General features: G+C 36.8%; 1 protein-coding gene across 1 annotated transcript in view; it reads left to right on the forward strand.

The window, feature by feature from the left end:
• LOC120283484 (myosin-2-like) overlaps positions 1-22,104 on the forward strand; it is a 30,252-nt gene that overhangs the window by 7,272 nt on the left and 876 nt on the right. The window contains exons 2-9 of the mRNA XM_039290178.1: positions 1,204-1,281; positions 2,941-3,099; positions 3,317-3,520; positions 19,743-19,948; positions 20,033-20,168; positions 20,527-20,656; positions 21,181-21,296; positions 21,505-21,717. Of these exons, the coding sequence (XP_039146112.1) occupies positions 1,204-1,281; positions 2,941-3,099; positions 3,317-3,520; positions 19,743-19,948; positions 20,033-20,168; positions 20,527-20,656; positions 21,181-21,296; positions 21,505-21,717 (1,242 nt within the window). The remainder of the gene's footprint in view (positions 1-1,203; positions 1,282-2,940; positions 3,100-3,316; positions 3,521-19,742; positions 19,949-20,032; positions 20,169-20,526; positions 20,657-21,180; positions 21,297-21,504; positions 21,718-22,104) is intronic.

The raw sequence follows: 22,104 nt of genomic DNA on the forward strand, positions 1-22,104 counted from the left end.
TAAATTTGGCCATGTGCAATGCTGCTTTCTTTTTGTTACATTTTTTTTTCCTTTTTGAAAATACCAATTTTGTATAGGTTCTTGCTCAACTTCCAAAAGTTAAAACTTAACTACAGAAATTGTTAGTTGCCTGAACTACTTACTATGTCCATGAGTTCAACCAACCCCAGATTTTCTAAGATACTCCTGTTTATTCTCCTGTGATGAATACCTTGCAATGATTTGACTGAATTTATACCAGGATTTGTTTGAAAGCTGATGCATGATCAGATAACAATGATTATTGATCCATGATCTAACTACTGTTCAACATCCTAGTAACTTTTTTTTTGAGATTTTAAAAGGTGCTACAGGGTTTTGAGATTCTGTAGTGGATAGCAAGATGGAAATCTTATATCTTCCTCTTCAAAGTTTATCAACTTGTTTATATATTTGAGACCAACAAGCCTCATTCTGATTAAATCACTTCTTACTTTTTATTCATATACTCTTTTCAATTTATCAGTTTATACAATCAATTTTTTAAATCATAGATAACTTTTTCCACTTCAATCAGAAAGAACCCCCATTCATAGCTCTGGTCAATTCTGATTGTAGCAATTATATTAGCACCATCTTTGGGAACTATATATTAATTCTTTTTATTTCTAGGAAATAAAACGTATGACCCATTTGTTGATGCTTTGGAATCCTGGTCTAGATTCCCAAACAAAGGGGCCCTTAGATTGCCAGTAACAAATTCTATAGTTTGAAAATATGTAGTCTCTCATAGTTTGTGGGTTGATGGCAGATAAAGGGAAATTTCACATTCTAATCACATGAAAAATGAGATGTGTTAGTCTGGGGTAATTGCCTAGATTGAGTTGAATAACTGAAGGAGTCTTATGGCTTAAAAATTAATCATGAAGAGCTGCTGGTTATGATTTCGTGGGGCATTCATACTTTTAGCATTTGTCCCTGCATGTAATTTTCTTGCTTTCGCATCTTACATAGAATTTCTTTGCTCTCCCCTATGACATTGCTTACTAAAACAGGTATTCTGGATAGCAATTTTGACAAAAAATTTTGTGCTGTATTCTCATTTATAATTAAAGTTTCTTCACTAATTTTGCCATGAAGGCATAGATTTTTCTTTTTTGCTTTTGCTATGGCCTTTTCATGACATGAACTGGTTTTCTTGTGGAAATTTCTTCTTTTTTTCAGGAGTATATTCAAGATGGGATTGACTGGACTAACTTAAGTTTTGCAGACAATACAGATTGCTTAAGCCTGTTTGAGAAGGTATAGATATATGTATAAAACGGGATATGAACTTGTTTTTGATTTAATTGTGAAATATGATTTAATTAATTTATGCTTGCTCTACATTCATTAGATGCAATTGATTAAAAAACATCAGCCGTTTGCAATTTCTGATTCAACAATATCTGATTTGGCCTTGACCATTATCTGTCTGTCTGTGATATATACTTTTGTAACGCAATGTGAACATCTTTGTTTGCTTAAGACATTGAACATTCAAATAGATACTTGTTCATCATGCTTACTCTCCCAATTTCAATATTTTTTAATTTATTATTATGCTTAATATATTTTTCGTGTCAGACAATTTATTTTGCTATGAACTTCTGTGGCAATCAGCATGAGCATATTGTGTTTGAGAACAATGGTTTGACCTTGTTGTATAGTGGATAGGATAAACACATTGATGTTAGTTTAGTGGCGTAAATAACTTTTGGAGTAAAGCATTGATATGGATAAAATAAAACTATCACAATCCATGAGTGTGAAAGAAGAGAAGGGTGTCTCAACATTCTATTAGCGCCTTTATGTGTCTTTATTTTATATTAATTGATAGATTACTGATAATAACATGAATGGAAATTGGGATTTGTCAGCTTGGGCAAACTTGCAACATCCCATTTTTTATGTATCAGGGAGAATGAACCTGTATGTAATGGCCATTTATACCTTTTCAATGAGAAGACAAGAGAGTTTTCTCCCAAAATTTCTTCCAATTTTCCATTTTAAGTGCTCAAATGTATATAGTCCGGACTTACTTTCAAAGTTGCAACTATTTCTCTATTATCTTTGACCAAAATCAAACAAGATTTTAGTGTGACTTGACCTTCAAGGTTTTAAGTTTAAAATGAAAGTGCACAACTATAAGAGTTGTGAAGAAGAGAATGCCTCCATATTTTTTTCCTTTGTTTTCTTTTTCTCTCAATTTTCATTCTAATTACTCATATACCAATAATGCCAATTACCTTCTGAAGCGAAGATATTTCTCATTTTATCTTTGACCAAAACCAAAATGGGGTTTCTAATTCCATATTTTTAGTTATTAATGGAAAGTGAAATCCCATAAGAAAAATTGTTGTGAAACTACATAAGAACAATAAGAAGAATAGAACGCCTTCGTAATTCTTTTCCTTGGTTATTTCTTTTTTCAATTTTCATTGTTAAGTATTCTGTACCAATATTGCCAACTACCTTCTAAAGCGAGATATTTCTCATTTTATATTTGATCAAAACCAACATGGGACCAGTAATGTGACTGAACTTCGATATTTTTAGCTTTTAAATGAAAATGAAATCCCATACGAACAATAATTGTGAATTTTAGGCTGTTGGATGTCCAGTTGACCTATGGTTTTTAACGTTCTAAGATGATGTTCATTCTGAACCATCTTTCAAACTTTCCTGCTGGAACATGTAGCAATACAATATAACGTTAATTATAAAGATATGCAATTATTGTTGTTGTTGTCGTTGTCTAAGCTTATGGATAGACCCTCCATCTTTTCCACATATTCATCTACTTATGCATGCATCTCACACTTCTTTTGATCATTATTGTTTATTAAGATGTAATTCTGGACATCTGCTTAAGTGGTTCTATTTTTCAGCTTAACCTGATTTTGCTTTTGTAAGTTATAGAAACCCCTTGGGCTGTTATCTTTACTGGATGAAGAATCAAAAGTCCCAACAGCAACTGCTCTGACACTGGCTAACAAGCTTAAGCTTCACTTAAATACCAACCCATGCTTTAAAGAGGAAAGCGAAGGAGCTTTTACAGTTCGCCATTGTGCTGGACAAGTCAGTATTTTGAGCTGATTCACTGAATTATTTTATAACTTGATATGCCTAGGCTGTTCATTTTTTTTTTCTGTGATTGAATCATGAATTCAATTTTTAGTATCAAAAACCGGATCAGTTAGGCTAGAAGAATCTGTTGGTTCTTATTAAACTTTTAAAGTGATAAATCATTTGCTGAAGCTCACACTTGAATGTGGCTAACTCTCACTAATTGCAGGTTTCATATGACACAACTGGTTTCTTAGAGAAAAACAGAGATCCATTGTGCTTAGACTCTATCCAATTGCTTCTATCGTGCAATTGTCAGCTTCCGAAGTTATTTGCATCCCGTATGCTTAATAAATCTCAAAACCCAGTTGGTAATCAGTCATGGGTTGATAATGTTAATCCACAAAGTCAAAGTGCGGGGACAAAGTTTAAGGTAAATTTGTCTATGAACCTTAAGAAAGTTCAGCTGTCCAAGCATTTCAATATTCACTTTTTCTGTTTTGTTTTACTTTCTTAAAGCTAAAGAATTTATATCTGCTAGTATTTCTTTTTCCTTATAAATTCTCATTGCATCTTCTTTAGCCTTACTGTATATTTTGCTTAATGATGATGTGGCTTTACTTATAAAGATGGACCAACCTAGCATTTGGTTTGGAATAGGGGCTCTTAGATTTTTTATTTCTGTATAGATCCCTTTGGTCAGATCGGAATTATATTGATCTAGAACAACATTTGAACTAAACCAGATTACCTAGGCAAGCTTAGAACTTAGATTATCGAAAAGAACCTTGGTATTGCGTTTGTAAGAATATCCTCAATCTACAGGGCAGTAGTAACATAGAGAAAATCTATCCTTCTACTTTTTCTTTGATGAAGCAAAGATCTATTTCTGTGTTTGGTTATGTCATGATGTTCCTTGCGATGTTAATAGCAGATTGGTTGTCATAATGCATTTTCATGGAAGCTTTTATTTTAACTTTTAGCTTCGTTGGGATCCTTCCAAGCCAAATTCCATCCCATATTCCATGAAGATGGCCTTCTTTCTTTTACTGAGCCTGCCCAATTAGCTTCATGATACAACGGATTTTTTCTTACTTTTCTATGTAATGGAGTTAACCCACACATAAGTACAATAACCTGAGGATGGCCTTCTTTCTTTTACTTTGCCTGCCCAGTTAGCGTTAATATAATTTTTAATATTTCTTCCTCTATTTGTATTAAAGTAAAGACCTTTTTTTGGGTCACCGTCAAGTGTCTCAGGATTTTGTATACAGCTCCATGTGTTCTTCGTGAGGGTTATTCATGAACTGATTGACTGAACTGATGGAAAAACTATTATTTGGTTTGATTTCCCATTGGTTTTTGATATTTGCGCTTATTTATGTTTACAAGCATGCCATCATCTTTAGATTCCAGCTTTTGATTTGAATCCATTGGAGTGCTAGCAAGTTTGCTTCTGATCTGACACAAGATAGATTAGGTAGTCACATCTAGGCAATCTCATCTAGAGAATCTAGGGAATCACACTTAAAAGAAAAGGTAATCACACATCAAAATAAAGCATTAAGCTGAAAAAAAACTCTAAATAATTCATTTTTTGACTGATTTCTCGAGAAGACTTTCCTTATTCATAGAGATTTGAGAACTTATTTGAGCAAATTTTGACTCCAAGTAGCAAAGAGACTTATTTAAACTAAAACTTATCTAGACTTCTATACTTATTGATAAAATCAACCCATAATAAAATTCAAAACAAATCTACCAGATATGGAGACTTATGTATGCCAAAAATTGCAATTACCAAATTAGCTCTAACATCTGAACACATGATTTTAATTCTATAGTTGTCAAGAGGCGTAAGGTGGATCTAGGCACAAGCCAAGGTTGTCACAGGCTCAAGGAGCATCTAGGCGCAAGGGGTCCTGGAGCCTAGGCGCAAGGCGCAGGCGCGCGCCCGAGTGACACTAGGCGCACTTAGAAAAAAATGAAAGAGTTTATAAACTGTTCTATAGATTAATATCATAGAAGGCACCAACATGCATAATGACATAATAAGTTCAATTGTTCAAGACCAAAATGCAATAATGTGATATAATGCACCCATTGAGTCCTAACTCCTAACTCATAATAAAAATCTAGTCACTAATCACTTTCATCATCAACATATTCAAAACCATCAAGTGCTTCATAATTATCATCATCACCAACTCCATCAAATTTCTCTTCAAATTCATCATTCTCTTCATCAAAATAATCATCTCCAAGATTTTCTTCCTCATCATTGCCATCTCTAGAAATTAAAGGGGTTCTCAAACTAGCAAATGATGGCTTTATTGCCTTCTTTTTCCCCTTTGATGGCCTTGAACTTGAAGCACTACTATTTATTCCCTTTCCTCCTCCTCGACCTCGAGTAGTATATGCGCTTTCATCAACCCCTGCCGCTCTTTCAACTGCATCCCAAGTAAGGTCATCATCACCAAACACTAGTTCGTCGTCTCCTTGCTCTTGATCTAGCGTACCCATCAACCACTCATTTGCATCATCAATATCTTGTAAAGAAATGGGGTCAATGCGATCACGGTCATCATATCGACGCTTTAGTTCTCGGTTATATTTCACAAAGACCAAATCATTCAACTTTTGTTGATCAAATCTATTCCTTTTTTTAGTATGAACCTGAAAAACAAAGACAACATTATATATTTATTATAGTACATAGTTAAGGGCCTTAGGGGTTAATCTACAATATTAAAAGGAAAACAACAATATCTAATATATAAGTATAATTCTTACATGTTCAAAAATACTCCAATTACGCTCGCAACTGGATGCGCTACAAGTTAGACTGAGTACTTTGATTGCAAAATCTAGCAACTCTGGAGTTGAGGCTCCATAAGATTTCCACCATTCGGCTATTAATGAAATTAATTAATAACAAAGTTAGTTACACACTTACACAATAGTATAAGTTAAATCTTATCAATTTATAACAAAAGTTACAAAACTTATTTACCTGGTGATTTCAAACTTCGATTCCTAATTGCCAGTTTCTTCCAAATATGTCACCCGCATTTTGATATATACTCATTTGATTGTTGATTTTGTCTTGACATGAAGCATCAGGAACCAATCTCTCTAGAGTTTCAAGCACTCCATCCATTATCTCACTAGTTCTGATAATCTCCATTGGATTGGCATAAAAAAATTCCGGATTAAGATAGTGCCCAGCCGCATGCAAAGATCGGTGGAGTTGACATTCCCATCGTTTGTCAATGATATCAACACATCTTTGTATTGTTCTTCATTTTCTGCAAACAACTTTGCTATAGCTTCCTTGGCCCTATCCATGGCTTCATAAATGTATCCCATAGCCAGTTTTTTCTCACCATCAATCAATCGAAGCACACTAACTAGAGGGCTGAAAATCTTTAAAATATATACAATGCTTGTCCAAAATCTTGTCATCATTATACTAGCTTGTGCTTTTTTCCCGGCAATTTCCTTTGACCACTTACTCTATTCCCATTCTTCAGAAGTAAACATTTTCCTCAAACAATTCTTCAATTTATGGATTCGTTGAAGTGTGAGAAATGCCGTGGCAAACCTTGTAACACCCGGCCTAACAAGTTCTCTTTGACCGGTAAAACTCCTCAACATATTAACCATGCCCGGTCGAACATAAATGAAGGAGTTTAAGCCGATTGCTCTTTGTACAGTTCTTTTCACATTTGGCATCTTACCAATATCTTCCAAAATCAAATCCAAACAATGTGCTGCACAAGGAGTCCAAAACAAATTCTTATATTTTTCTTCCAAGCGCTTACCTGAAAATAAATTCAAAAATCATCAAATAAATGAACACTTTGAGTTAATAAAGTAATCAAATAACATGTAATAGGATACGATGAATAGATTAATTTTATACCTGCAAAGACATTAACGGATGAGCTATCAGTAACTACTTGTATGACATTTTTCTCTCCAACACGTTGAACCATGTGATCAAGCAACTCAAACATTTTTTCTCCAGTTTTTGCATAACCCGAAGCATCAATAGATTCTAAGAACACAGTTCCTTTTGGAGAATTCACCAAAAAATTTATCAATGTCCTATTCCTCTTGTCTGTCCAACCATCAGCCATTATAGAGCAACCATAATGTGCCCATTCTTCTTCATAGGACTGTAGTATCTTTTTGCCATCCTCCATTTCTTTATTAAGCAAGGAGACACGGACCTCATGGTAGCTAGGTGCTTTCATGCCAATACCATATTGACCAATTGCATCGATCATTACTTGAAATTGAGGATATTTAATGGCATTAAATGGAATTGATGCATCATACAACCATCGAGCTATTTCTCTACATGCTCGTTCCCGTAACTCCTTCTTGCAAGTATCATTGATTGTTGTTTGCTTCAGATTTTTTTCCTTTTTTCTTGAATTTTCAGCATTTTGTGTGAAGTATAAATCTATTGGCCCCTTTTGCCGTTGTCGTTTCTTTGCATTCAAAATTTTACTACTTCCTTGGTGCGATCTCATCATAATGGTTTTTTCATCTTCATCTTCTTCATCACCGCCAAAAGCATCTTCTTCAATAATATTATCCGGAAAATTACCTTCAAACATCTTGCTTGCATTGACCTTATTTATCATAAAAGACTGAATCTCTTCTTGGACAGGTGGTGGGCATCTTTGACAAATGGTTGTATTTCTAAAACCTCCCACAATATGTTGTTTAGCTCTAAATATTCCACCTTTTGTAACTTTATCGCAAAATTTGCATTTCAAATCATTCTTGTTGTTTGGATTAATGCATTGAACATATTTCCAACATGGATCACTTTTTCCACTTGATGATGAAATAGTCTTCTCATTTGAAGAAGCCATGTACCTATCAAAGATAAAATGGTTGAGCATTTAATTACATATGTATAACTGCATAAGTGTATAACTAAAACATCAATCATTTAACTAACACATTTATTCTCATCCTAATTCCTTCTAACTTGTATTGTTACTTGATGCAATGCAATTATGCAAGAAGCTTTAAGATACAATCATACAAAATAGTTAAAGAAATATTAGTTTTAATTCTTAATTGTTGAGATCGCTTCATTTTTCTTGCTGCATAATCTTATTGATGTCAATAGTATTACAAGAACAATTTGATGAAAGGCTACAACATATCATGGAAGAGAACATCAACCAATATATATATATATATATATATATTTCTTTAATATTTAATACACAAATTATAACAAAATTAAATTAAAAAAAATCAGCAATTACACAAATCTCAGATAAGGAGGTGGTGTTGATCCAGCCGGATGCAAGTGAGAGTATAGACCTAAATTAATAACCTCCCTTGAGCCTTCTTGCTTGATCAGACAGGCAGGACATGTAACTCAATTCCAAAGAATTTCTCTAGCTTTAATTTTAGTTTCTATTAAGGTAGGCCTGCATTCACATTTCGCATACACTCCAAGCCTGAGGTAATAAATCCCACAAGATGATGGCCATCAAAGTCCTCAATTATTGCATAAATAAGCTGATAGCCTATGCATAAAGTGTTGCACAGTAATAACAAATTTTTACATAATAATTGGACTTGCAGGAAGTCCACATAAACTAAGGTAATATCCATGAAATTATATTAAAATTGTTTAATCAATCGGTACAAAGTTGATTCTCAACCATGAAAAGGTCATTCAATTCTTCACCTGATGGTAAAAATACTGTGGTGTGAGATACAAGGGAGAAGTGGCGGTGCTGATCTGGATGCAAGGGAGAGGTGGCGGTGCTGATCCGGATCCAAGGGAGAGGTGGCGGTGCTGATCTGGATGCAAGGGAGAGGTGGCGGACCTGGCAGTGCTGATCTGGATCCAAGGGAGAGGTAGCGGTGCTGATTTGGATGCAAGGGAGAGGTGGCGATGCTGATCCGAATGCAAGGAAGAGGTGGCGGTGCTGATCTTGAATCCGGATTCAAGGGAAAATTCGGAGAAGAGAAGAGTGACGGCTGAGGGTTTGGAATTTTCTATGGATAAGATTAGTTGATTGGTTGATTTGTTGATATGTGGATTAGATTAGGTTTCTCCAATTTAAATCTTGATGCAAATATGTGGATGAGATTAAAACTTTAAAACAAGATGTGTGGCCATGGCTTAAAGTAGAAATGAATGGGAAAAAACCTACTGCATATCATGGAGGCGCGCCTAGGCCTTCGCCTGGCGCCTGGGCTCAGAGGCGCGCGCCTCCTTGACACCGCCCGTCTCATGTGGATAGAGGCGCACACGGGTGAGCCTCGTGCGCCTGGCGCCTCAGGCGCGCCTATGACAACCTTGTTAAAAACCAAAGATGAAGTTGCAGGGAATAATAATCCATAATTATATGTGTATCGCAATTATCAAAGAATCCAAAGAATAGTTACCCAATGTGTAGTGCGAGCAGCAAAACTGAAATAAATAACAGCATTCACAACAAACTGTATATCAGGACGAGTGATTATGAGATGCATTAAAGAGCCGATGACTTTTCATTATCAAACGAGATTATCAAAAAGTGATCTTTATCTGGAGATTGTTTAACATTGTACTCAAAAGCTATTGTTTCTCAATCAGTAGAGATACTTAATCTGAGGCAAGACATAACCATGAGTTGATGCATTGCCATGAAAATAATCTAGAGGCCTAATATTTTTCATTTCAAATGGTTTTGAAAGATGATTCTTAAGAAAAGCTCCGTATGAGTCATCTTTAATAATGATCATATCATTCACATACAAAAGTAAAAGAATTTTACCCCCAAAAGTGGTATGAGTAAATAAAGTAGAATCATAAGGTAAGTTAATAATGCTAAGTTGGAGTAACACTAAACTAAACTTCTTAAACCAAGCGTGAGGTATTTGTTTGAGACTATAAGTGTTATGCTAAGACAACATATTTGTCCCTTAATATGGTGCATTGCACATCTCTTCATGTAAATATTCATTTAAAATGCATTTGTTATACATCCATTTGAAAAAGAGGCCTTTGATTGAAAAAAGCCAATTCTATCAAGACACATATTTAGGTCATTTTTACTACTAGAGCAAAGTCTCCTCATGGTCAATGTTGTAATTCTGAGAGAAGTTCTTAGCCATAAGACGAACTATATAGCATTCAAGAGATCCATTTGTTTGTCTTAATATTATGTATCCTTTGTAATTAATAACATTTTTCCCTGCCGGTAATGATATGAGATCCAATGTGCGAGTCTTATGTAAATTATCAATTTCTTCCAGCATAGCTTTTTGCCAAGTAGGATGAGAAAATACTTTTTAAATGATGAACGTTTAATGAAAGAATGTATTGATTGTAAAAATGAGCAATAGTCAGAGTAGATAGAAGACATGCTAGTTAATGATGTATAGATGTAAGGAGGCCAATGAGTATTAGGTCATTGAACATAACTAGGATGAGAAATAGTTTGAAAGGGATCAACATAGAGATATGTAGATGACACTTATAAAATCATCTTTTCCAGATGAAGATGGATCTATTTTAACCATCATATCTTGCTGCTTTAGGATGACAAGCATGAACTTGTGTAATGGGAGATAGTGAATTGGAAGAAGTAGTGACAGGAGCATAGTTACCAGATTCGCTAAGTCCCCCACCGATCTTCGATCTAGATCGCTCGTACCCAATCGGAGTTCGTTTTCGTTCTGGATCGATTGGGTACGCGATCTGAGTCGATGAGAGAGGCGTATCAAAATTAATTAACCGTATAAAAATCTATCTAACTAGGTATAGATAATGCTACAATTTAGTAGGTTTTAAAAGTTGTTATAGATAAAATTGCTATATGTTTTAAAATCTAGCGTAAGTTTTTAAATTATTATATAATATAAAATTTTATTATATAAAATTATAATCTATACATTTATTGCACAACCGCAAGCGTACGGTTTTGCCAAGTAGTAAATAAGTATCGATCCCACGAGGACCAAGTATTGATTACCAATCTATTGCAACAAGAGATTATCTAGACAATTAAAAAGGTAGGATTTAGGAATAACAAGAAGCAGGGAATAAAACACAATCAAGGCTGAAGGAACACAGGGCTGTGGATCTTTCTTCAGATTAAAAATAGACTTAGGTTTGGGAACTCACCACAAGGTATAACATGAATGATGTCTTTGGATCTAAACTAGATTTGGGCAGATCTCTTGAAGGGCATTAATCCTAAGCTACTTGTCACTCTCTTTCAAGAGATAACAAGTTAGGCTTGATCAAGGTTACCTCCCTACTTTCGTGGTAGATAAACCCTTCTTAAAAACCCGAATAAAAAGCAGTGATTAAGCAATGAGCCCTCAAGAACGCCTTTCGGCAGGGTTCGGGATGATTAATGAGGTTCCAAGACCCAGGTTATTCTTTCAGTTAACCTAGATCTCTAAGATAGCAAGCAATGCTTTCACAATCACAAGCTTTGACACAAATCGAAATCAACTCAAGAAATCTACCATTAAGCATAAAAAGATCCATACAAAATGTATCAACACATCAAACACATAACACCTCGGGCTAATCCCAAACCTAAGAAGAGTTCTACTCACACACCATCTCAGTTACAAAGAAAAAGATAGGAAGAGAAGAAAGTCTGCGAAAAGCGAAAGACAACAAGTCGAGAAGACTCCCTATGATGTCTACAAGGTTTTTTTTCTTCAATTTCCAGCTCTCTTCCCTTCTTCAACTCTCTCCGTGTCTTCGGATCTTCCTTTTTTTCCTTTTCCGACCCTTGACCACTTTTCTCCCGACCCTTCCTTGTTGCCCTCGAAGTCACATTCGATCCTTTTATATCCAAAAGATAGAAGTCGGGCCCCGACCCACTTCTGATCCCACGGTACTTCTCGTAGTATACTGAGCGAGTTGTGGATTTCCCCAGTCTCCAGTTTCAATTCCTGCTTCCTGCAATTAAAACAACTAGAAAGAGTAGTTTGTACAAAAAGAAGGGGAAAATAATAATAAAGACTAGGAAAAATGCATGAATACTATCTAAATGCATGATGTTAATAATGCAATTTATATGTGCAACAACATTCTTTAACATTGCAATAAAATTAGTTCTTTAAAGTTTGCATAATTCATTTTATAACTTTAATTATAATGTTCTTTTCTTATTAAGTGTTATTCTTGTGCACTTTTGGATCTATTTACTAATCTAAGAACATCTTTTTCTTTCCAATTAAAATTAAAGTCTTATAATTTTGTATGTATTTTATATAATCGTCTCGGATGTAATTTTCAATCGTATCTTGAATCGAATTAATCGTACCAACTAAGCCTACCCCCCACTGTATCGGATACACTACAAGCATCGTTTCTTGTATCCGTACCCGTCTCGCGACTTGGATCGTACCGCGTTTCTGGTAACTATGGACAGGAGCTACATGAGTGGTGCTATATCATTAGAGAATTGATAAATGAAAACTAGACTAAAATACTCAGAAAAAGATGAAGTATTAGTTGATGAAGAAGAGGAATAGTTTCTTAAAAATTACAAGCTGAGAAACATATATGCTATCAAAGAAGGCAAACTAATTGAACAAAAACTACAGAATGCAACATAACTTACTAAGATTCAATTTGTTAATAATTTAAAAAGTCTGAACATAAAAAATATTTAGAGGTCAAATTCAAAATATAACAAAATGACTTACATATAGAAATAGAAATAAAGCATATTATGAGCCACAAAAGCTAAACAAAGTTGTGAAAATAGGAAAAATAATTCCGATATCAATCAGGAAAAGAGTACAAGGGTATATAGAAAAATATTAGGGTTTTGTGGTATGGGCCCAATATAGCCCATTAACCAATCTAAACTTTAACACTCCCCCTCAAGCTGGAGCAAATATATCGAACATGCCCAACTTGTTACATAGATTTCTAAAGACTTTAACACTTAAACCCTTGGTGAAGATATCCGCCAGTTGCTCAGATGACAGGGTGTATGGCATAGAGATGACTCCCTTTAATACCATATCATGATCATAGTGACAATCAACCTCCACATTCTTGGTACGCTCATGGAATGTTAGATTGCTTGCAATGAAGATGGTGGCTTGATTATCACACAACATCTGCATAGGTATCGTGATGAGGAATCCTACTCAGATAGAAGAGACTGCACCCAAATCATCTTACAAGCTGTCTGTGCCATTGATTTGTACTCTGTTTTGGTACTCGATTTTGAAACCACATTTTGCTTCTTGCTTCGCCAAGTAACCAAGTTTCCACCAACATACGTACAGAAACCCGATGTAGACTTTGTCTCTTCTATCGCCAGCATAACCCGAGTCAAAATAGGTTGCAATGTCTAGGTGACCATGATTCTTGTATAGAAGACCTTTGTTGGGAACTCCTTTAACATATGCAAGCACCCTCAGAGCACCTTGCCAGTGAACTTCTCGTGGCTCATGCATAAACTGACTCAAGAGTCCAACTGCGTAAGATATATCAAGACAAGTAACTGTTAGATAAATAAGTTAGCCAATCAAACGTCTGTATTGACCTGGATCTTTGAGAGATGGGGAAGATGTCTCCCAGAAGGACGGTGACTGCTCAATAGGTGTATTCTCTAGTTTACAACCCAATAAACCAGTCTCCTCAAGTAAGTCCAACGCATTCTTCCGCTGTGAAAGCGTCATTTTTCCTTTGGCATATGCAAACTCAATACCAAGGAAGTATTTAGGTCGTCCTATGTCTCGTGTAACGAAATGCTTCATTAAATGCTCCTTAGTTTTCTGAATGCCCTGATGATTGCTACCCGTCAACAAGATGCCATCGACATATACCGCAACTACAACACATCCAGATGAAGTGTTCTTATTGAACACAGAGTGATCCACATTGCACATGCAAAAACCATCTGCAACTGCAATTACGCAACTTTTCAAACCATGCACGAGGACTCTATTTCAGACCATAGATCGCTTTCTTGAGCTGGCAAACTAGATTCTCCCCCTGAGCAACATACCCCAGAGGTTGCTCCATAAATACTGTCTCAACTAAGTCTACATAGAGAAAAGCATTCTTTGCATCGAGTTGACAGAGTGTCCATGATTGATTCATAGCTACTGATAGTAGAATGCGAATGGAATTCAAACGAGCAACCGGTGAAAAAGTCTCAACATAATCAATACCATAAGGCTGAGTAAAACCACAGGCCACCAATCGAGCTTTGTAGCGATCAACTGTGCCATCAGCTTTGTGCTGGACAAAGAAGACCCATCGGCAAGTGACGACGCTAGCATCAGCAGGGTGAGACACAAGCTCCTATGTACCTCGAGATCTCAAGGCTTCCATTTCTTCATCCATTGCCTTCTGCCATTGTGGAAGTAGACGTGCATCCTGGTAGTTTTTGGGGATCAACTCAGCAGACAAGGATAGAGTAAAGGTGCGGAAAGACTAGTGAAGATTATTATAAGAAACAAAAAGTGAAAGGATGTTTAGTACAAGAACAAATATCTTTGCGAAAGGCGGATCGGAAGGGGCGGATCTAGCGGTGATGTATGTTGGCAGTGATGATAAACCTGTCCAAAACGGCCATCATCTGGATCTACTGGAGGATGCGTCACACTAGGCACAGGCATAGGCGGAGTGACCGAAACAGGTATAGGGAGAATAATATCAGACGATATAGTGAACAATTGGTGAGAACCCGAGTCAGAAAAAAAAGATTAAGACTAAAACATGACATCCATAGACACATAGTACTTCCGATTAGTTTGGTGGTACAAACGATATCCACGTTGGGTGCGGGAATATCTGACAAAGACACATTTAAGCGCACGCGGGCATAACTTATCCAAACCAAGAGTTTCTTGAACAAAACCAACACAACCGAAAACACGAGAAGACAAGCCAAACATCTCAGTATCAGGTAGAAGAAGATGTAGAGGGACCTTTCCCCTAGGGTTGCAGAAGGCATACGATTAACAAGATATACTGTAGTTAACATATTATCAGACCACAATTACCTAGTTAACATTCTAAAGGATTATCAGTACGAAGACATTTGAGAAAATTGGAAAACTGATTTTGTACTTCCAAAATAAATGTTTTAAGAACATCAACAATAGATTGACGGTCTTTTAACAAATATACCTATGACACTCGGGAAAAATCATCAACAAACACAACATAGTAATGATGACCGGAAATAGATGCAACTCTAGAAGATCTCCAAACATCACAATGAACTAGATCAAATGACGACTGACTAGACACTAAAGTAGAACGTTTAAAGGTAGCACGATGATGCTTACCCAACTGACACGACTCACATTGAAATCCCACTGAAGACAACTAAGAGAAGGATGACACAATCTACAGTTCCATACGAGTGATAACTCGATGTCCGAAATAGAAGCTGCCAAACCACAAGGAATATCATCACGCACCAACGTATACACGCTGTCACCACGGTTACGCCATAAACCAATCCTTTTCCCGTCCGCAGATCCTGAAAAGTGCAGTGAAAATGGAAAAAAGTAACACTATAATTCAACTGTTTAGTGATCGCAAGAACAAATAGCAAGTTGACAGGAAATTCAGGTACAAAAAAAACATTAGTTAGTTTAAGCTGAAAGGAAGCCTGTGATAGAAGATGATAGAAGAAGTGTATGCCAGCCCAAGGCATGTATGACCCCTTTAGGTCTTACTTATAGGGGCAAACAATACAATACAAGTATATAACATAGGTATATACTCCTGTACACATCTAACACCCCCCTCAAATTCAAGACGGATCGTACGACTTGAGTTTGGATAACATGAAGAGAGTGAAGACGACAGCACCAAGAGAGACTGGCCAGCTGTGTCACAGAAGAAAGGGGAACAACAGACTGGTGGCGCAGGTGCACGACTGACGGGCGGCGTCACAGGAAGAGAAAAAAGAAGGGGACGCGGCGGACTGGTGGCAAAGGTGCGCGGCTGACGGGCGGCGTCACCGGAAGAGAAAAGAGAAAGGGACGCGGCAAACTGGCGGCGCAAGAGCGCGGCCGACGGGCGACGTCACTAGAGAGGAAGATACGTTGGGTGCTAGTGCTCAATTATAGAAGTACTGTATAAGCATCGTCACAACGGGGACAGTTCATCGTCACTAAGATTAAGAGAAAATATTTATATTAAGATAGACCCCACCATATTTGTCTGTTTGGGCTGGAAATGGCTAGATTCTAAATATTTGAAGTCTTGAGATGATTGTGGCGGACCCCACTAAATTTGTTGTCATGTGTTTGAAATGGCTGGAATCTAGGGATGGGATGGATTGGCGGACCCTAGCAGGTTTGGCACTATCTTGTTTGGAAAAATTCTGCAGACAGAGTAACCCACCATTTTGTCAGCTTGTGTTTGTGGGATTTGAATGGAAGATGCTGCAGGCAGGATTTTAGGAAACTTATGAGAAAAAGGATGAAGCTTGTCGGGTTGGCTGGAGGATGGTGGCAGGGTGGTGGCGGTTGATTTTTTATTTTTTGTTTTTTTTGTTGATAAATTCAGTGAGATAGCCGGGTGGATGAAAATGGGAGGGGGAGCGACACATGGTGCGGGTGGGGCGAGAACATGTGGCACGGCCAGCCGAGAGGAGCAACGCACAACGTGGATGTGGCGGCGTGAGGCGCGAAGCCGCGGGTGCGTTGAGAGGCGAGGGTGAATGAGTGCGTCGGCGGTAGATCTCCTCGAGATGGCGGGCTTCCGCGTCGGAAAATAGGCAAAACTGGCGAAAATCTGGCGAAACTCATAAACCGGACGGAATTCCGGCAAAGAATCCAGCGTAGAAGTTGAACGTGTGGTGGGTATGGGGGTTGGTGGAGGCAGGGGTAGGAAAAAAAAACAAGCTCTCTGATATCATGATAGAAGATGATAGAAGAAGTGTATGCCAGCCCAAGGCATGTATGACCCCTTTAGGTCTTACTTATAGGGGCAAACAATACAATACAAGTATATAACATAGGTATATACTCCTGTACACAACATATACATACATATATATATCTATTAGCCTGCACAACTCCTCCGTACACTAAGCAAGATCGTCCATTGGCAATTGCCACAGAACGAAAAACAAATGGAGAAAGATTTTGAAAAAAAGATTTTGTACTTGTCATAAGAGAGGAGTAGGGCTGTAAACGAGCCCAGCCGAGTCGAGTATCACTAAGCTCGAGCTGGGCTCGAATACATTTTTCGAAGGCTCGTGCTCGTTTGAGCCATTTTTTTTTGTGCTCGAGTTCGGCTCGCTAAAAATCTCAAGTAGCTCGAGCTCGGCTCGTTTAAGCTCGAGTTAAGATAATATATGTATAATGTAAGCAATTTAATATTGTTATATAATTATAAATTTTTATAATTAATATCTAAATAATTTAATATTATATATATAAGCTCGTTTAGGCTCGCGAGCCTCACGAGTTGAGTATGTTTTGGCTCGAGTTCGGCTCGATAACGTAAACGAGAAGCTCGAGCTCAGCTCGGCTCGTGATAAATTCGAACAGTGACCGAGCCGATCTCGAGTAGCTCACGAGTAGCTTGGCTCATTTACACCCCTAGAGAGGAGGCCCCGGAGTCAATAATCCAGGAGTTGTCCCTAGAAGCAAGAAAGACATTACCTGAGGAAATAGGATAAGAGACTATGGCATGAGAAACTGTGCCCTGTAACTTATGGAACCGCGCAAAGTCAGCCTGAGAGATAGTAACTAATTGTTCAGCACCAGAAGTAGGTGACGGATCGGCCAACTCTGTACTAGTATTGACCACTACCGGACGACCGCGCTTATCCCAACAACGATTCTCAGTGTGGCCCGTCCGTCAACAAAAGGTGCACACAAACCTACCCCGAGAATCACCACTGACGGCTCCTCGACCACCACGAGAGGAGCCTTTACCACGCCCACGAGACGAAGACATGACGACGAAGGGACAAATCCTTCAGCAACGAGACAAGGGCATCACTGGTGAGGGCTAAGGAACATCATCAGGTGCCCGTAGAACAACAGGAACGGCTAGAGATGAGCGGCGGCGGCAGGTTGAAGGCTAGGGTTTGGAGTGGCAGCGGAGATGGCGGTGGTGGGTTTTGTGTGGCCGCTAGGGTCTAACCCAATGTTCTAGTATCATGTGAAAATAGGAAAAATAAATTTAGATATCAATCTAGAAAAGAGTACAAGGATATATATAGAGAAATATTAAGGTTTTGTGGTATGGGTCCAATATGGCCCATTAACTAATCTAAACTCTAACAAAAGTCATACAAAGATTTATCATAGTGCTCAACCTTCTTTCATGTCATAGAATTCAGATATTATTGAATCTGTTTCAATTTTCTTAGCAATTGTTCTCTCAATATAAACAATCAAGCAATTTGCTAGGTACTCATCATTGACAATTAAATTTGCAACGTTAATAACCTAGCAACTCTCAATTGATCATGCCTTGGAGAAATGTTGATAATATTGACAATAGATGTCAATTTTGAAAAATATTAATGAACATGGCTCACTTCTCTAGCTGCTGCCAATGCTAATTGTAAATGGGATGCAAGACAATGGATATAATACGCATGGGGGAATGCCTTCAAAATCAAGGCTTCCACTCCATTCCATTCACCATGCATGTCGCGTGCTCCATCATATCCTTGACTTCAAATATTCTAAATATTGAGGTTACAACGAAAAAGTAAAACTTGCATCACCAATTTCTTAACAATTTTGGCCCATATTTTTCTTGCTAAGATATATAAAATCTCTTTTTGGGAACTAGGTGATATATAAAATCTCTTTTTGGGAACTAGGTGATATATATTGAGCATTATTAAGAGCATTGTCAAGATCAACATTGGTTACAATTTGGCATTCTTTTGCATAATTATTATGCATATATAAATTTATTAGAAAGTCTCATGCAACTTTAACAGTAGAAAGTTTTGATAATTGAAAACCAATGTCTTAGATAACCACATTGTTAATCCATATGATGATTTTTTTTTTATAGGCGATATGCCACTCTCGTAGATGTCATTCTTGATTAGGAAAAACTTTTTCAAAACTCATTCTTCAAATCAAGAATGGGCTTAACTAATGATCCATCAATATACTTCAACATGTCTTTTCTTTCAAGAAAATTGGTAATCACAGTGTAACCAATATCTGTTGTTTGGAACCATCTGAATGAACATCAATTGCTTTAATTTCTTCACAAGACTATCACCAAGAAAAAAGTCCTTCCTAAGAAAGCTGCTACAGGGTCAAACTGTATGAAGCATTGTCAAATAGCACTTGTGGGGGATTTTCTTACTTTATTTTTGTGATATTCTAATTTTTTTTTTTAATCTGTTTGTCTGCTATTTATAATTGGCTCATGGTTTATATTACCAAATGATTACTGCCCTGTTTGCTTGCAAAATTTTAATCAGATAGATGCGCTGACAATAATCATAACTGCTCAAAACACTGTGCAATGAGGTGATAATATGTATTTGATTCATGTGATGAACTTTAATTAGATAGATTTTCATAAGCAAATCCTGAAGCATGAAGCATTTTGGCAATGTAATACTGGAAAAACTTGATAATTTTATGACGTGCAACCCCCATAAAAAAAATGGCCAACATGCTTCCAGGTTCAGCTGTTCAAACTAATGCGGCAGTTGGAGCACACCACACCTCACTTTGTTCAATGCATCAAACCTAATACTAAGCAGCTTCCTGGCGTTTATGAACATGATCTTGTCTTACAACAGCTTAGATATTGTGGCGTATTAGAGGTTGTCAGGATATCAAGATTCGGTTATCCAATGAGAATGATTCATCAGCAATTTGCCAATAGGTAGATCTCTTTTCAGTGTCTTTGCTTTTGTTGTAATTCTCACACAATGAAAATATGACATTTTGTCATTAACATTCATTACAGATATGGCTTTCTTCTCTTGAAGGATGATGGTTGTCAGGATCCACTCAGTGTTTCAGTGGCTATTCTGCATCATTTCAACATTCTTCCTGAGACATATCAAGTTGGGTTCACAAAATTATTTTTCCGAACAGGACAGGTAATACTCTATTTCCTTCCTTTAGCATGCATACAACATGTTATCTCATGATATTTTGTAACAACAAATTTCTCCCAAGAACAGTTTTTGGCATTTAGTTATATTTTTGCTCAATTGCTCTGGTTATAATTCTTTAAGCGACCAATTTGTTATGTGCTGATATTTTCTACCTCAAGTTGCACTGGTACTTTTTGGAAGCATAGATGCTTAAATTTTAAATTTTAATCACATTAAGGTACATAGAAGTTATATATATACTTGAGAAAGTGACTATCATTTGTGTTTTCCTATTTTTCCATTTGTAAACCAAGTTGCCTTGTGAATGGTTGGGTAATCTTATGATTTGCTTGCTATATAGGCTGCTGCTTTGGAGGATATTAGACAGCGCATCATGTGTGGGAATCTTGTGGTGCAAAAATATTGCCGTGGTCTTCAAGCACGCCGCTCTTTCAAAGATCTCAAGGATGGAGTTCTAACATTGCAATCATGTAATTCATATGCAACTTGTACTAAAGTTGTTTTTGTTATACACACACACACACACATCACTCATACGATTGTTTAGATTAATTGGTTCAAGAACTGACAAAGGAACTGGTTAAGGTTTTCTTTGGTTACACAAATTTTGACAGGGAAATGTTATAATCCTTCCTGGACCACATAAGAATAGAACCTTTACTCATCAGACTGTCTTTATATTGGTTTGGGATATGAGTTATTAATTTTTTTCTTTTTGAAACGGCTCTATGTTAAACATTAAATTTTGTGCTATATTAGCTCCTATGTAGAATTTGCTGTTTGCTTATGCTGGGTTTTAGCAACTATATTGTTTAAGCCATTTAGAAAACACAGTTCATTTTGCTGTTCTTTCCTTCTCAGCCTTCATCGTTGGTTTTTCTTAGAACCGAACCTTGTTTATTGAGTATTTGATCCATGTGCTTGTCTTTTCAAATTTTCCCACCTCATTTCATTTGTTGCTTCTCCAAAATTCTCATTTGTTTTCTTCTTGCAGTTATCCGTGGTTGGCTTGCAAGAAAGCATTTTGCAGTCCTTAAAACGGTGGAGATGTCCAGGCTAAATCATATTAATGTGGATCAAGGGCTGGACAATAACTTACAAGATATAGAGGTACTTTATTCAAACTCTTGTAGGCTTTCCAGAAAAGTTATTTTAAATTATGACTGTTTTACAAGATAGAGAGGTACTTTATTCAAACTGTGTAGCAATGTTCATTGAAGATAGCATGTTGAAGTCTTACAAAGATAATTCTGCTAAGATTTGAAGTTTTTTGGGAAAAAGGGTTTCAGAAAAAGGTAACAATGTGTTGTATTAACAGGATTGCCGGAAGGAACAAGTTCAGATGTATCATTCCATTCCAACAGATTTACAAAGGCGGCTCCTCAAAGCTGAGGCAACACTAAGGCAAAAAGAAGAGGAAAATGTGGAATTGCAACAGCAGCTTCAGGAACGTGAAGTAAGGTGGTCAGAATATGAAAGACAAATGAAATCGATGGAAGAGATGTGGCAGAAACAGATATCATTCTTGCAGGTAAATCCTTATACTGGCTTCCTCAAAGTCAATTTAATTTTACTATTGAAAGATTTCTTTGATGATGATTGTGTGGTAAATACCAATATGAATGCAGAGCATCCACTTGTTGAAAGCTGCTTAAGTGACTGACACATATTCTTCACATAAATAGACTGAAGTTCTTCCTAATGAATTATTACATCATGTTGCTTTTAATGAACATCTAGTGTGTTAAGAATAAAAGATATCTTGAATGATTGAACTGGAAGTTGTTCTGCTGTTTTCTGTATTTCCTGTTGAGTTTTTTTTTATTATTATTATTATCTCTACTATGCCACTGGTAAGTGTGACTGAGGATTCAATGTTGTCCATGGTTTACAAGACAGCAAAGAAGTCATACCTTCC

The sequence above is a fragment of the Dioscorea cayenensis genome, chromosome 19 (genome assembly GCF_009730915.1).
Source record: "Dioscorea cayenensis subsp. rotundata cultivar TDr96_F1 chromosome 19, TDr96_F1_v2_PseudoChromosome.rev07_lg8_w22 25.fasta, whole genome shotgun sequence".
In the NCBI taxonomy this organism is placed as follows: Eukaryota; Viridiplantae; Streptophyta; class Magnoliopsida; order Dioscoreales; family Dioscoreaceae; genus Dioscorea; species Dioscorea cayenensis.